The 14382-nt window shown below is 40.7% G+C and overlaps 1 protein-coding gene across 1 annotated transcript in view; it reads right to left on the bottom strand. All coding sequences in view use genetic code 11, as the record gives it.

Moving 5' to 3' along the window:
* Nucleotides 1-1211: 1211 nt before the first annotated feature.
* The window catches only part of EGR_06145 (Sodium/potassium/calcium exchanger 6), a gene marked incomplete at both ends in the record, with an annotated part of 15089 nt that continues 1918 nt past the window's right edge, over nucleotides 1212-14382 (bottom strand). Inside the window, 10 exons of the mRNA XM_024495394.1 lie at nucleotides 1212-1430; nucleotides 2159-2307; nucleotides 4213-4512; nucleotides 6674-7516; nucleotides 8439-8474; nucleotides 9395-9529; nucleotides 9569-9883; nucleotides 11063-11419; nucleotides 13029-13244; nucleotides 13480-13597. Coding sequence (XP_024350225.1) covers nucleotides 1212-1430; nucleotides 2159-2307; nucleotides 4213-4512; nucleotides 6674-7516; nucleotides 8439-8474; nucleotides 9395-9529; nucleotides 9569-9883; nucleotides 11063-11419; nucleotides 13029-13244; nucleotides 13480-13597 — 2688 coding nt within the window. The remainder of the gene's footprint in view (nucleotides 1431-2158; nucleotides 2308-4212; nucleotides 4513-6673; nucleotides 7517-8438; nucleotides 8475-9394; nucleotides 9530-9568; nucleotides 9884-11062; nucleotides 11420-13028; nucleotides 13245-13479; nucleotides 13598-14382) is intronic.

The following is a 14382-nucleotide window of genomic DNA, read 5'->3' on the forward strand; positions in this document are numbered from 1 at the left end:
CTGGATAATTTTGACTATTCAGCGAAGGCAGTTTTTTAAATAAAAGTTTCTTGTGCTTCCAAAGACAGGGTCATTCAGAGATGCAAAAAAAACAATGGCACATTTCTAAAATGGGCAACTTATGAAATGTGATATCTACTCCAGAAGTGACATTATCATCCATGTGATTGGTGGATGACAAGATTTCGGGGTTACGGTTGGAGAAGCAGTAATCCATTATGCTTCAATTTCTCTTCAAAAAATACACCTTAAGACAGTTTTTAACATTACAAGACTAATTCTTGGTACACATGCATGGAAGGTAGCCAAACAGCCTAGATCTGGCCAACTTCGTTACCACTCACCTCGTACCTTCCAACTGGATAATCACATTATGGCTAGTGAGGAGGAGACAATCTTGAATCCCATCAATCGGATTTAAAACAATGGGAGAAAGTAGTATCTAGCACAGTGGAGATTGCCTCGCCGACTGATTGACACATATCAGCGCTTTACGAGGCCTATCAACAACTGAAAACGGCACGAAAAATTTTTGAGTCAACTGAACCGAAAATGCTGGTGACTAGAACGAGGAGGCTAGAAGCAAGAGGCTCAAAGGGAAAAATAGGAAGTAAAGACATTTACTAATAAGTACTAATGTTTACCTTTCAAAATACAGTGAGTTCCTCTCTCCGTTTATTGTTCCCATGACAGTGGCTGAGTACTAAGAGATTACTTAGCGAGAATACCCAAAGGCTAAATACCTTCACAAGTCAAGAATGCAACAATGGCTTCACGTAAAGTGACCTTTGAAATGTGGCCTTTTTTTAGTACAGACACAAGCTTGGGTTGTTGAATAGAAAAGTAACCTCCTTAAATTTAGTATTCTTTAATGAAAAGATCACCGGTGATAGGTAGGAAAAATGAGGGGCTTCTAAACCCCTAATTCTCTCCTTCTGCTTTGTATTTATTCACCTCTGTCCAGAAAACAAAACATAGTAAAAGGAGGAAGTTAATGTATGAGAAGCATCTACTTCGGATAGCATATATAGAATATACAAAATGCATAGCGATTTGTCTCTGGTGTTGCCTAGAAAAAAAGGAGGGAAGGGAGGGAGTGGGAAAGGGGGACAAGGCAACAGGAGGGAATAGCGTTCAGGTGAGGCATGGGAGGTAAAAAATCACAGTTGAATGAGGACAGAGAGATCTAGAAGGAGGAGGATATAGAATGCCTACTCGGTGCCAGTGAGTAGATGCCACGAGGTGGGTGGCTCAATGACATCGGCCTCTACGAGGATGGCGAGCATCATGAATGTGGCGTAGGCACAGAGCAGACAAATGCCATAGACGCGACGCATATGAAAGCCCGTAGCAAATGCCACCACCAGATTCGTGGTAAGTACTCCCATTAGGAAGGAGAATAGCAGCACATGTGTCAGGGTGAAGGACATCTACGGAGGGGGGTGAAGATGAAAGCGGGTGACCTAGGGGTCAAGGCGTCCAGCACTGGTTTTTTTGCAACACCCACTGCTTTTTACCCACCAGTGGTATGAGGGGGATGAAAAGGTGGTACAAAAATGTTTTTATCTCATTGACTCAAGTAACACTTTAAAGTATCATCCAAAAGTACTCTTTGACCTAAAGATTTATTTAGCGGTAATGAAATAAAATCACAATTACTGCCTCACGTTAGAAGCACTTTGCACCGGTTACACAAGCAGAACCCCTGGCAGGCTTATTCATCCAAGGGTGACTCTTAGGGATGTAAATTTATCCCCCAACTGAGTATATACATGATGATGAAGGAGAATTTATGCTGCTGACAGCTTCCATCAAAACTGTCAGTTCTGGCTAAACATATAATGGAGCGCCATTTCTCTCCAGATGCAATTAGCACACAAGGCTCGCAATCACATTCATCCAACGATGATGTGAAAAGTTTGCTCGACGGATGCAATTACAGGGCGGGTTCAAATGCATCCAACTACTATTTCCCCCTACTCCTATCCTAATTTTTTCGTATTTATTTCAAATTATTACCATAATTAAATTTGTTTCCTCTAATCATTTGATTAATTAAAAGATTAAGAAAGTTTCTATTTACACTTGACAAATAGTCGAGAATATGCCGCTAAAAATACAATATTAGTAGTATGCTAGTGTTTAAATTCCAACTTACATCTGCTGTGTGGTCACCAGACCTAGCCAACTTGATAGTATAGGAGGCGCCGGCGCCGATGAGGAGGTTGAAGAGTGGTGAGCCAATACAGGCCGCAAAGGCGATTCGAGGATAACCGTTGTGTGCCAACAGGGAATTTGACATGAGGTCTAAAAAGGTGGTGTCATTGGGTATGCCTAGTGATGCCTCGTGCCCACAAAATATGCGTAAATTCAAATCCACCGCTTTTCCCTCAGTTTTGCCTAACTCAGAGTTCTAACTTAGGAAAAGATAGCGTGCATTTCTTACATAAAATGCACTGTCTATACAAGAGAGGCATGAATTTTACGAGGCAGAAACAAGTTTTACACAAGGATTGCAAAGAGAAAGCGGTAGCGGCCGCCTATAATGTGCAGACTGTCTTTATTTTGCTTGTCTCTCCTTATACAAATTGCAGTATATGGGGAACTAAGGGGTCAGGCAGGAACATTGGGGCGTCACATATATTGGACGTTAGCATTGAAGGTGTAGTTGATTAGGGAAGCGCGTTGTTTTGAGGCATCGGGGAATGAAGAATGAGATAATTGATGCATAATCAGCTCTAAATGTCTAAATGACTCCATACTTACTTAATTAAAAGAGAGGAGAGGCTATAAAATACCAATACCAGTAACGGTTAAAAACTCTATTTCTCCCAACGCTGTTTCCCACTGTTATCATAGTGTCGAAAAACTTGACTAAAAGTTACAGCCTTCGTTGATTTAGAAGCTTTCTTTTGTCAAATTACGGTTGATTTTTAAAGGCTCAAGAAGGTGAGGAGAGCTTAAGACTCATGCGTGAATGCAATGCCAACGGGACTGACCTACCTACCCACTCACTAAACTGCCTAGCCTCGGAGCCAAAGGCAGTAGTATCGCGTGCCTCCTGATTGCATGCCATGTCATGTCAAAGTCAAAGCCAGTTAATAGTGCGCGCTCGCGCTAGCGCCAGTCACGGGGCTTTGCATGTTGAGGAAGGCCCGTGCAATCAATCAAGCTTGTGGATACAAAAATAAACTCTCTCCCCCCCCCCCACCCACCCCACGGACACATACTTGCCCCAGGGCAAGAGAATAGAAACGTAAGCTGCTACTTTGTTATACTTTGAGTTGGCGGCTCACTACCCTCATAGAACTCAAAAACGTGCATAACCTTTTGCCCCCCCTCTGGGGGTCAAGTAACGTGAAACTATACTACGGTAAAGAAACAAAAAATTTAGTTGTCATGATGTTAAAGCTAGTGGATACGCACTATTGGGAGACCGGTACCGAAGGAAACAATACTTGGTTCACTTATAGACGTTAGTAAGTGAGTCACTTGGATTATCCGAAGTTTGATCCCCATCTTAGTGGCATGGGTTCCGTTCTTAGCACCCATTCCTCTGGCCTTCCAGCCCCTCCGCACGGTTGAAGCAAAGCTGCTTTGAGGGATAACACAGCACGGGATCTTCAGTACTAACAGAGCACAAAATTTTCAGCATGGTTTATTTCAAAAGCATGCATTTGGAGTTACATTCTTCCCTCTTTTTTTCAAATCTTTCTTTCAGTGTAATAAAATTCGTAAAAATGGAGAACACTTTTTTGGAATAAATTTATATAAAGTTTCAATAAGCAAAAATCATATTTTAGCAAACATGTTTTAACATTTGAGTTTACAGTTGTACTAATAATGTCATACAGCTTGTGTAAATGAAAAATTTGCTTCCACACGCTTAATTTACGCCGTAAAATGAATTGGTCCTTTTTAAATGAGATCTGAGGCACGGATTTGAAACAGGAAATCGTGTACTTTGGGTACTTAGGCGTGGACTATCTGATATAAGTTATGGCCAATTGCAGACCTCATTTTAGTAGCCCAGGAAATTAGATTTGTTTTCAAGTATTTAATTCACAATAGCATAGACAATTCTCTACCCACTTCGTAACCCAACCAATTAGCATATCAATTCCATGTCTACCAGAAATAAAGTTAAAAGGCTTCACAGTAAATGCTGTGGTGGTAGGTAGTGTGAAAACGGCAAAATGCGGTGTGACATACCGCTGATAGAGCTGGCAAATGCCATGACAGTGATGCCAAGAATGGCTTCACTAATCTCCCAGACGATGCCCAGAGCCTCCAGGGAATTGACGAGCTCGTGAGCTATGGCATAAATCCACACGATGGAGGTGAGAAAGCCCAAAGTGGCAAAGAAGGGTCGATGGTAGGGCGTGGGGGCGCGATCCCAACTCGAGGTCACGAATATGGTTATTGTGAGGCCGGTGGAGATGAGGAGAACTATGACCACAACTGGGAGATTTGAATTACCCACTTTGTAAAGGCCTAGTGGTATGCCTCCCACTGAAAAAGGGGGTATTTAAACAAACACTTCTCCAGTTGTAGAGCCATCACAAGAAAAAAAGTAGCGCCTAAAGAATAGACAGCGATGCGTTTTAAAGTCACATACTGACGAATGGCGTGGGATTACCCGTCACTGTCTTAACGCGTTTCCCACCAAACTCCGTGCTGTATTTTTGATGTTTGGGCTCAGGTAAGAAAATCAGGGCGTTACATGAATTTGGTGTTGATAGCAAATGCAACAATCGCCTCCTAAGGGATAACCAAACATGGACATAAATGGTGACACCTGAGAGCTTCCACTTTTTAAGCTGTGAATACAGAAAGATCCCCTTTGGCAGAATGAAACCAAGCATTTTGGAAACATCGATCCAAGCGACTTAATGACGTTCAACATGTCAATTCCTGTAAAATTGTTCTCATTAACATGTTTCTGCGATACTATTCTGTTCAATCATAACAGCTTCTATTACCGGAAAGAAATGGTTGATATATCTTGCATATTGTCATGATTAGTTCATTTCATAAGCACATTGTGAGACTGAACCTTTTTTTCATGTCAGCTGTTGATCCACAAATGTAAGCAAAAGTAAGCTAAAATTAACAAAAAAAGTCTCTGCTTGGTTTTTGATTTTTTTGGCGATATTAGAATGTTCTAAAATTCCATCGCATTGATTCTTTCCCACCTCGGTCTCGGAGGAAAATAAGTTGTCACGCTTAGTGTATTTTATTTCGCTAGGATGACATTAAGAAGTAGTTCAGAATTCCTTTCTTGTCAGCCCAAATCATCTACTCTTAGTCAAGTGTGTGAACTACGCGTGACGCGAGAGTCAAGGCAAGAAAATTGGAGCATCAAACTTGTGCGGCACCAACAGAAAAGGTGTCAAAGGGGGCCTCACATACTCACAACTCCCCAATGCCAGAGACTGTCATTCATCAACAAATAATGACTATGGAGACAAGCCAAAACTCAAACCGCAAGACAAGACGACGGAGAGCAAGTATCAAATCAACTCTGAATCAAACGATTTTTGTATTGGGCGGTTTTTGTGGCAATCTACAGTAAATTATTAAATAGTACAAACACCCAAAATAAATTATGTTACAAAGTCTGACTACATAATTTATTCTTCAGTGAACAGATGCTGAAGAAAGTTTCTACAAATTCAACGCCTTTAACTATAAAGATTTGTTATTTTTAGACGAACCAAAATTAAAGGATTGTCTTTTTGAGGAGATGTTTGGAAAAGCCTTTTAGTTAGGACTGAAACTCCAAAAACATAGCCATTTGGCACTGATAAGGAAAAAGGACTATCCTTTTTGGACGTGTTACGTAATTCTAAAACCTACGCACACAGAAATGGCTACCCGTTTTGTAAACCCACGTAATCACATAAAAACACAAAAATAGGTAATGCTTACTTAAAATCTCATTTGACCAAAAATTGTTGACGTACCCTTTAACAAATTCCTCTGTTAAGAAAATGTTCCTTAATTAAGCTACTCTTTCACGAAATTTCATTAGGTGTGAAGAAATGTAAGAGGGCTCAAGTCCAAGTTTAACTGGGAATGACATCATTAAATTGGGAAATTTCACACCCAAAAGTGAGTGAATAACTGTGCATTACTGTGGATAATTTAGTGATCGCTCTGTGTCCGGATCGACTATCATTATGTTCCAGCACTTGGGTACTTCTTTTATACTTTTCTTGACTATACAAGCCCCCTTGCCGCAATTAGGTTGTACTTCTACCTGACTGTGTAGCCTTCCTGTCGTATTCACAACCACCCCGTTATTTTGCTCACTAATACTTACTTATCCCTATGTATTGGTGTGTCCTAGTACGATTTCGGTAAACCTTAGAGCTCTTACAAAACCACTGTCTGAAACCAATGCGGATCTAAGTTTATTCAATTATAAAACTAAGAGTTGTAAAATTGAAAAATGAAATAGTCGCGTCATTAACTAAAAAAAACTCACGACGCAAAGCAAATGCCTAACTAATTTGTGGTTTGCCATCGCGATTAAATAACCCGCGTGAATAATGAAAAAAAACGGAATGATGATCACAGCTACATAGCAACAAATATGGGTAAAACGAATGTTTACTCAATAAAGGAAATAAAATTGAGTCAAATGGGGAAAATTATGACAGCATCTTACCAGTAATCAGAAGGACCCACAACATTGGGGTGATAAGACACTGAAAGCAATTGAGAAGGCGACACCACCCATGCAGATCCTCAAAATCCACCAGAGGCGAATCCAAGCCTGATCTTAACTCGTCGCCCCTCTCATTTACCGTTTGTGAGGAGTTTTTTGGTGACCTTGCCTGCATTTGTTCACCTCCCTCTCTCCCCACATATGTGGAAGAAGACAAATTGATGCCTTCAGCCCCACTCACATCAGTTGCAGACTCGGGCGTTGAAGTTGACGTAGGTTCCAGATCCTCATATACAACGGGAATGGTCAATCGAAAAAGAATGAAAATCGGAGATTGGATAATTTGGAGTAATTTGACGGGGATGGATAAGTCATTCCATTCGGAGATCTCTATAGGGCAAAGGCAGTAGAGGAGGTGATGCCACATACCACGACTGGCCCACCGGACAAATGGATCTTCCACAGCTTCTTCCTTTTCCTCATCCTCTGCTTGTAATTCGGTCTCTCCTTCGCCTATTTTGGGGGCAATTTTCCCACAGATACCTCTTTTTCCCTTTGTGGAAATGGTGAATGTGGATCCAAAGTCAGCGGGGCTGTGAGCTTGGGCACTGCGGGCTTTGTCTATGTCATCCAGGCCGTTAAGGGAGGCAGAGGAAATTCGTTGAAGTTCGTGAGTGGGAGGAAAGTGGGGAAAGTAGCAATGAGATGAGGGATCATCTCGAAAGGAGACTGTGGGACTGCGCGATTGGGAAATGTCCTGAGCGAAGGTGTGAAACGAGACGAGGTCACCTGCATGGGTGGAGTCGGAAGCGTTGCGATGACGTCTTCGAATTTCCAGGTTTTCTGAAATCGAGGAGAAATTGAGTGAGAGAGAAGGAATGAAGATGTTAACACACACATACAGACGTGAGAGAGACTGGTGTTGTTTTAATCATATTCACATTTGTACGTTTTTTAAGTGTTTTCCTGGTTCAGCCGTTGGTGTCGAGCTCCGCTTTTTGCTACCTAGGCAACCGGTGGCGTTCATTTCGTGGGATAACGTCGACGGGAGTCATTTCGATTCCAATTAATAATATAGTTGTACATAGTCACAGTTCCGTGATACCAGGAATATTCGAATAAGTCAATACAGCACATAAAATCGCAATATTTCATAGATGAATGAAAATTCCTTTCAAATCCTCGTCATACTTCCGTCTTATTGTAAAATCGCTCTTGACAGACTGTAAAAAAACTCACTTTTTAATTGGGAATCCCTGGCACTATCATCCACACACATCGGGGCTGCTGTTATACCTTAAGAGATAGATGTAGAAAAATTCATTGTGATTTTTATAATAAAAAGTGCTTAACAGTAAGTTGTCTGTCTAGCAGGCCTTATTTCCCTGGCATAAGTCCATCCATTCGGAGGAGCTCATGCAACACTTAAGCACTGCAGCAATCTGCTAGGGTTAACTTTCGCATGATATTTAGATGCATTTTAGTTATATTTTAGTCAGAAATAAGACAAGAAAAAAAAACGAAAATATTTACACTTTTCCTTTTTTTGTTTAAGCCAATACTTATTTTTTGACAGGGGATATTTAAAAAAATCAAATTGTGTGTAGGCAATTGATGATTGTAACACTAAACATTGTTCGGACGAAAAAATCTTTTTCCCTTTTTGAAAATTTTTCCTTTTACTTTAGAATACTCCATTTAAAGCCCAATTTCTCCTATGACTAAACTTTTTTCCTAATCTAATCGAGCAGACGCTCACACTTACCATCTTCAGTGTCCTTTCCTTCGGTCTCTTCGCTTGCTGCCAAAAAAAGCAAATAAAATTACTAAAAATCTGGAAGATAATAAAATAACTGACAATATGGAATTTCCACATTTGACTAGAATGAAGGAGCACACTTGCTTATTAAACTTTTCACTAACGGAATGAGAAATCGCTATTTTAAGGCTTAGGCGGATGGTGAACCCATGACCTCTACGCCCTGACACGGCGCGTGAACCCTGTGAGCCTTGTCAGTTGAGCGGCTGTTATCTAATTGGCTTCACTTTAAGGTCAACAAGAATTCTCTTGGTTGAGCGAAGCAGCGTTTAAAAGCTTTTGTGTTCGTATACTTTCTTTCTGGACATTAGAGACGGGAAAAGGTAAAGATGATAGGTCTGCTGCCCTTGAAGTTTACCTACTGTGAAGATGGTTGGAAATTTATGCATAAATGTGGCTAAAATAAGAGGGAAACAATGTCCTGATATGCGATTTTAGATCTGTGGAAGTGGTATCGAGAGTAGGGGTGAAATCCTCCCTCTTATATTCTTCCATGAATGGATCAAATAAGCACACACGTAGAAGTGATTCACAACACTCCGTAAGTCCAGATACGACACATTCATAAGAACAGAAAAAAAGTTTAAAGAGGGCTGAGGTCGTGTTGGATTTACTTATTCCCCCATCCATTGTGGCCTTAAAATCAGTCAAGTAACAGTCAGACGACAGAAAAGCATCTGCCCAGGCGCTGGTAGACAGCTGTATCCACTATTATGAGGAAGTCTATTTTCTATATCAGTGGGGGTTCACTGAGACCCTGCTCTCAACTTTTATAGGAAATTTTAGTTTGATTGCAGAGACTTTTTTGATAGAGAGACAACTCTACTCACTGTTAAAGTCTTGTCATGTCACCGTTAGAACAAGAAAGGATGAGCTTAGTAAGATATCAGGTGTCTACTTACCAATAATCCATCTAACTACAAAAGGCAACTGCTCCATGGCACTCATGCGTCTACTTCCTCGTCTCTGATAAATGCTAGGAGTTCTTGAGCGCAGTCCAATCCCACCCACTGAGGCTCGTTTCCTAACGGAGGATCCTACAGTCAAAGAATGGGAGACCTTGACTGCGGACCCACGTTGGGAGACACTGGAAGGCGGTGTGATGCACTTAGTAGCGTAGTGAGGTGGTGGAGTGAGAGGATGGAGGAGGTGGTGGACACGATGGGGCGGTTCCAACAAATCCTGCGACGGAGCCACATGACCCCGGAGAATGGAAGCAGAGGTTTTCGAAGTTGTTGAGGATTCACCGACGGCGGTATGGTTATCCGTTGGCGGTGCGGTGACCTCGATGCGGGGGAAGATGCGAGAAGATCGACGACGGTCACCATTGTGACTGGCGCCTTTGGAGATGCTCATGGGATCAGGGTGTTTGCGGTAACTGATTATTTTTACTGAGAGTGAAGAGATGCAACATTTTATGAAGGGTACCATTCAAATTGAGATTTTATTTTGGAAATTGACAAGTTTTCAATAATTATTCTCCCGAATGTTAACTATCCTGTATATTGGATATGTCATCCAAATATAACTGATTTTGAAATTTGATAACCTCCTCTTAACCGAGAAAAATGTTTAGTCTCTCTAATTAAACACAAGAAACCAAAGGGTGTCATCAAATACTCTCAAAGTAGATTTCAACGAATTGTCTCGTCGTAATCACTAAATAGGGCGATGGAATGTCGTCCGTATCCAACTGACATATCATTTGCATTTATGAGCAACTAGCCAAAGATTGTTGAGTGTGTTAACCTCTCAAAACTCAATGAAAAATACGCATATTTTAAGCATGCAGATCCTAGGAGACCATTACTACTTCATTCTCGTTCCTTGAAATACGTTCATAAGAAACCCTTCCATATCACTTATATGCACCACGGTAGCCGACAATATAATCCTGCATTCGGACAAACACCATAAACCTTAAACTTGAATGCTCAGCTACTTTGGATAATTTAAGGTAGGTATAGAAAAAAAGTGCTTTTTGTCTAAAAAATGCATTTCTTCAAAGCTCTACTCAAATAAGGACCTCTCTCTCACTTTAATGCAATTTAAGGTGAAAATCTTTTTGCACACACAAAAACAAGTGTTTTTTTAAAAAGGACTTTGCTAATTTTGCCCATATTAATTAATTAAGAATACTTTGTTCCCTAACGTTTGGATTTCTGAACGTGTTTGCAAAGTTCAATTTGCTTAATTGAGATATTTGAGCATAGGCAATAGAGGTGGATGAGTAGAGATTTGGTGCAGTGGTTTGGAAAATGAATTTTTCACGAAGAACAAAAACAATTTTTAGTCTAATTTGATCCCAACTTGGGACTTAAAAGATTACTGAATGATTTGTTTTGCATTAGGATTTGAGGTTTTAGCACGTTAAAATGCTAGAATTTGGCATTTTAATGGTTGCAGAGTAATAATCAAGCACAAAGACTTTGAAAATGCGTGTTCTCTAAAACGATTTTAATGGTGCCCTCCCGCTACTAACAGCCTAAGTGTGAATGACCTTGGGCAATGTAGAGCAGCACCAAAGAAACGGATTTCCATCAAAAAGTGATAAAAGCCTTTACCCTTACCATCGTTTTCTACGTAGGAATGTTCATTCTGACCACCCATATGGTTATCTTGAAGCGCGTTAGATTTCTTCGACCCCAGTTCAAAGTCATCCGAAACCAGGGATTCAGAAACAGTCCTTCGGGACCTAATTAGACCGCATAGAGATCGGAACCACCAGGCGTCCTTTGGAGATGACGTTTCATCACCTTCTACTGGACTCCTACTCGTTGGCTTATTGCGTTTACATATGGTGCATTTTTTAAGGCCTTTAAGGTAATTTGCACAGCGTTGGTAGATCGGACTGTTGGACCTCTTTAGATGAATGTGGCTGGCTGCCCAAGTTGTTATCACATAAAGTATGTAGAGCAGTATAAAACCTAGAAAGGCATTAAATTGGGCATAAATTGCAAAAAATAATAATTTCTGATTCATGTCATTTCTGACAGCGATAAGATTTTAAAAAAATTTTATCCTCGATCAAAAAACACTCCACAATCATATATTTTATATTTCGAATTGTAGTTTTTTAAATATGAACCATTAAAAATTAGGCGGCGGTGCCAGTTAATTGGCCAACCATCGCCCGCATGTGACCTCCAAAAATCGATAGTGAAGACCCGGACCTCAAAATCGGAATGAAAACTGCGCACGAGTACTTTATGATTTTTTTCTCGTTTTTTTTGCATAGTGAACACGCACTTTCCTTCACCGTGGCCGATGTCGGTGTCCGCTAGTACTACGCACTGGTAAATTCTCGCTTCCACTGCGTCACTTAAACCGATTGGGGGATTGTGGCTCAATTGGTGGATCAGCATGAGACATGGCATTTGTATTGATAGCACTGGACTTATTTAGCATGTAGCTGTTATATTGAGTGCCACAAGGCAAAATAATATTTACCCGGTGAAAATCAAAATGCTACTGCGATCAAGAATCGCCAACGAAGGGTGTGATTAAATGAGAAGAAACTTACTTAAAATTAAAACATTTTTTTAACCCTGTTGCGTTTTTGTTTTGGAAATCTGAACATCATAAACTAATTGTACATGTAAAGTAATAATAGGGATGTTGGGGTTTAGTATTAATTGAATCGTAGACTTAACCTCGCGGGCTCTTCAGTCTCTGGGTTTAAGCATCCGTCTTGGAGATACGTGCTTGTAGTCTTCTTGACGTTTTTGACGTTAATAAGACTCTTTTTCGTTCGGCTGTATCTGCAACGGTCTGTTATGGAGGTATCTACGATATACACTCGAAGACGCGTGAATTATGCAAACTGGTTATATCTTATTCACCAATGGAGCGCAGATAGGCGGCTGAGCAGCAAGAAGGTGTGGATGCGGAATTCGAGTTTCGCGAAGTTATATAATGCTATGTTTTCACGAATAACAATTGACATACAAGATGCATTCGTCTTGGGGCATAATCCAGTCTTGAGCAGTATGGAGGGGCGAAGTTCTTCCCCAAACTCCAGATACAATGGAATGGAATGCCGTCTCGATTCCATGAATGTTGAATGCCTACCGTTAAAGCTCTGATAGCCTTGCGATGGCTAAACCAAGGAATTTTTCAGTGGGAATGCCAGGGGCGATTCGCAGAAGAGGAGAACAGGTTCGAAATTTGTCAAACTGGACAATTTAATAGGTGGACTTTCCCGGGTTTCCAGGTCCTCGTCCATTCTGTGTATCACTACTAAATCTTCATCTTTATTGGTACAATTTTTTTGCAGTTTCAGGAAAGATTCGAGGGACTACAGGACCACTGTGGATTTTTTAGCCGTACTTACAATGACCTATGACCCTGACAGTTGTTAATTCCAAAATGACTTCCTTTTATGAGCGTTAAAACTAACAACCCTTTAAGGGCAACGAAACAATTCCTATGAACTAAAGCAATGATAAAAAATCAGCAAATCAGTGTTTTTTTATGAGGTGAACAAGTGGTTACAATGATTTTAGAAGTAAAAAAGTGCAACTCAGGTCAACTAACCTATGGAATCGCTGAGATAAATTGACCGACGAATGAGAATTGAGGCGCTCCAACTCACAGCACTCATGTAGAAAAGCACATCCTTTATGAAGGGACGACGATTAGTTTGAAATGGGTGAATTATCATAATTAAACCCGCGGTCACTGTGTTTACCAACAATCCTGATCCTAAATTAGCAAAACACAAAATCGTTGTTGTCTCCCTAGTTGTCCAGACTGGGAGGTGGGAAGTAGGCGAGGGAATGACCTTGATTTATAAGCATCTGGAAGTTCATAAGAAATAACGCCTAGGCTGGATCTCTATCTAAAAGGGGGATTCTGATTTTGCATCGATAATCCTTAAAATTATTTCCTTTTAAAATTCTGAGATTTTTCAAAACGGCTAGATACGCTCAGTGTGTTGAGGCTTCCAGCCTTCCTCACCACAACGATGGAGAGATTGTAAACTCACCCATAAGAAAACCAAGACCCAAGCCTTCATCAGGCGCCTCTGGATCACCAGTTGTGATGGCTGTGACAGCACTGAAGACGTCTGGTGCTCCGTTACCAAAGGCCAACAAAGTGACGCCCTTTTATTGTTGAAGTCAAGGGTTAAGGTAATAAGGCAGCTGGAAGCTGTTAAGGCTTTAGTGCTACATGATGACGTTAGTTTTTGTGCATACCACAAAGAAGGTGTTTGTGATTGACCATCGACTCCGAGTTTATTTACGATACCAACTATTTGTGAGGTCAAAGGCCACTGAGGACAATGAAGTCTGGACTAAGCCCTAGCAGTGCAGTCTCCTACGGGTATTTCTACGTGGGTCGATTATTTTAAGGGCTACGACAAGAACATTGAATTGAGGAGGTCGAAAAGACGGCTTTTAACCCTACTAATCCAGGTAGAAATGAAAAAATTCTCTCGACTCGGGGCAACAAACTGAAACATTCAAGAAGAGTAAGTTGTTATCCCCCATATAAAGGGTTGCAATCTCTGCAACATGCCGATGGATTTATTATATTTGGCTGTAGGCAAGAATTAGCGGCTGTACCAAATCCTCTTCTTAAATTAAGTGAGAAAATTATCGTAAAAAGGATACAGCCAAGTTCTGGCTCATATGCATGGAGCGTGCCAACGCAATCAGGGATGGACTAAAGCTAAAAAAACGAGAAAAATACAGAAATGTAAAATATTTTGTCATTGTTACTATCATCCTGATTAAGCAGTGGCAAATGTTACAATACAGTCTACTCAGTCTACCTGCAGAATGCATTCTCATCCCACTTACAAGGAATCAGCTATAACAGCGAAGGCTCCTAGCAGTGTAAATAGCCACAGAACCTACAAAGAAAAGACAAATTTGTGGACACAAAA

Source organism: Echinococcus granulosus (genome assembly GCF_000524195.1).
Source record: "Echinococcus granulosus chromosome Unknown EG_S00051, whole genome shotgun sequence".
Taxonomy (NCBI): Eukaryota; Metazoa; Platyhelminthes; class Cestoda; order Cyclophyllidea; family Taeniidae; genus Echinococcus; species Echinococcus granulosus.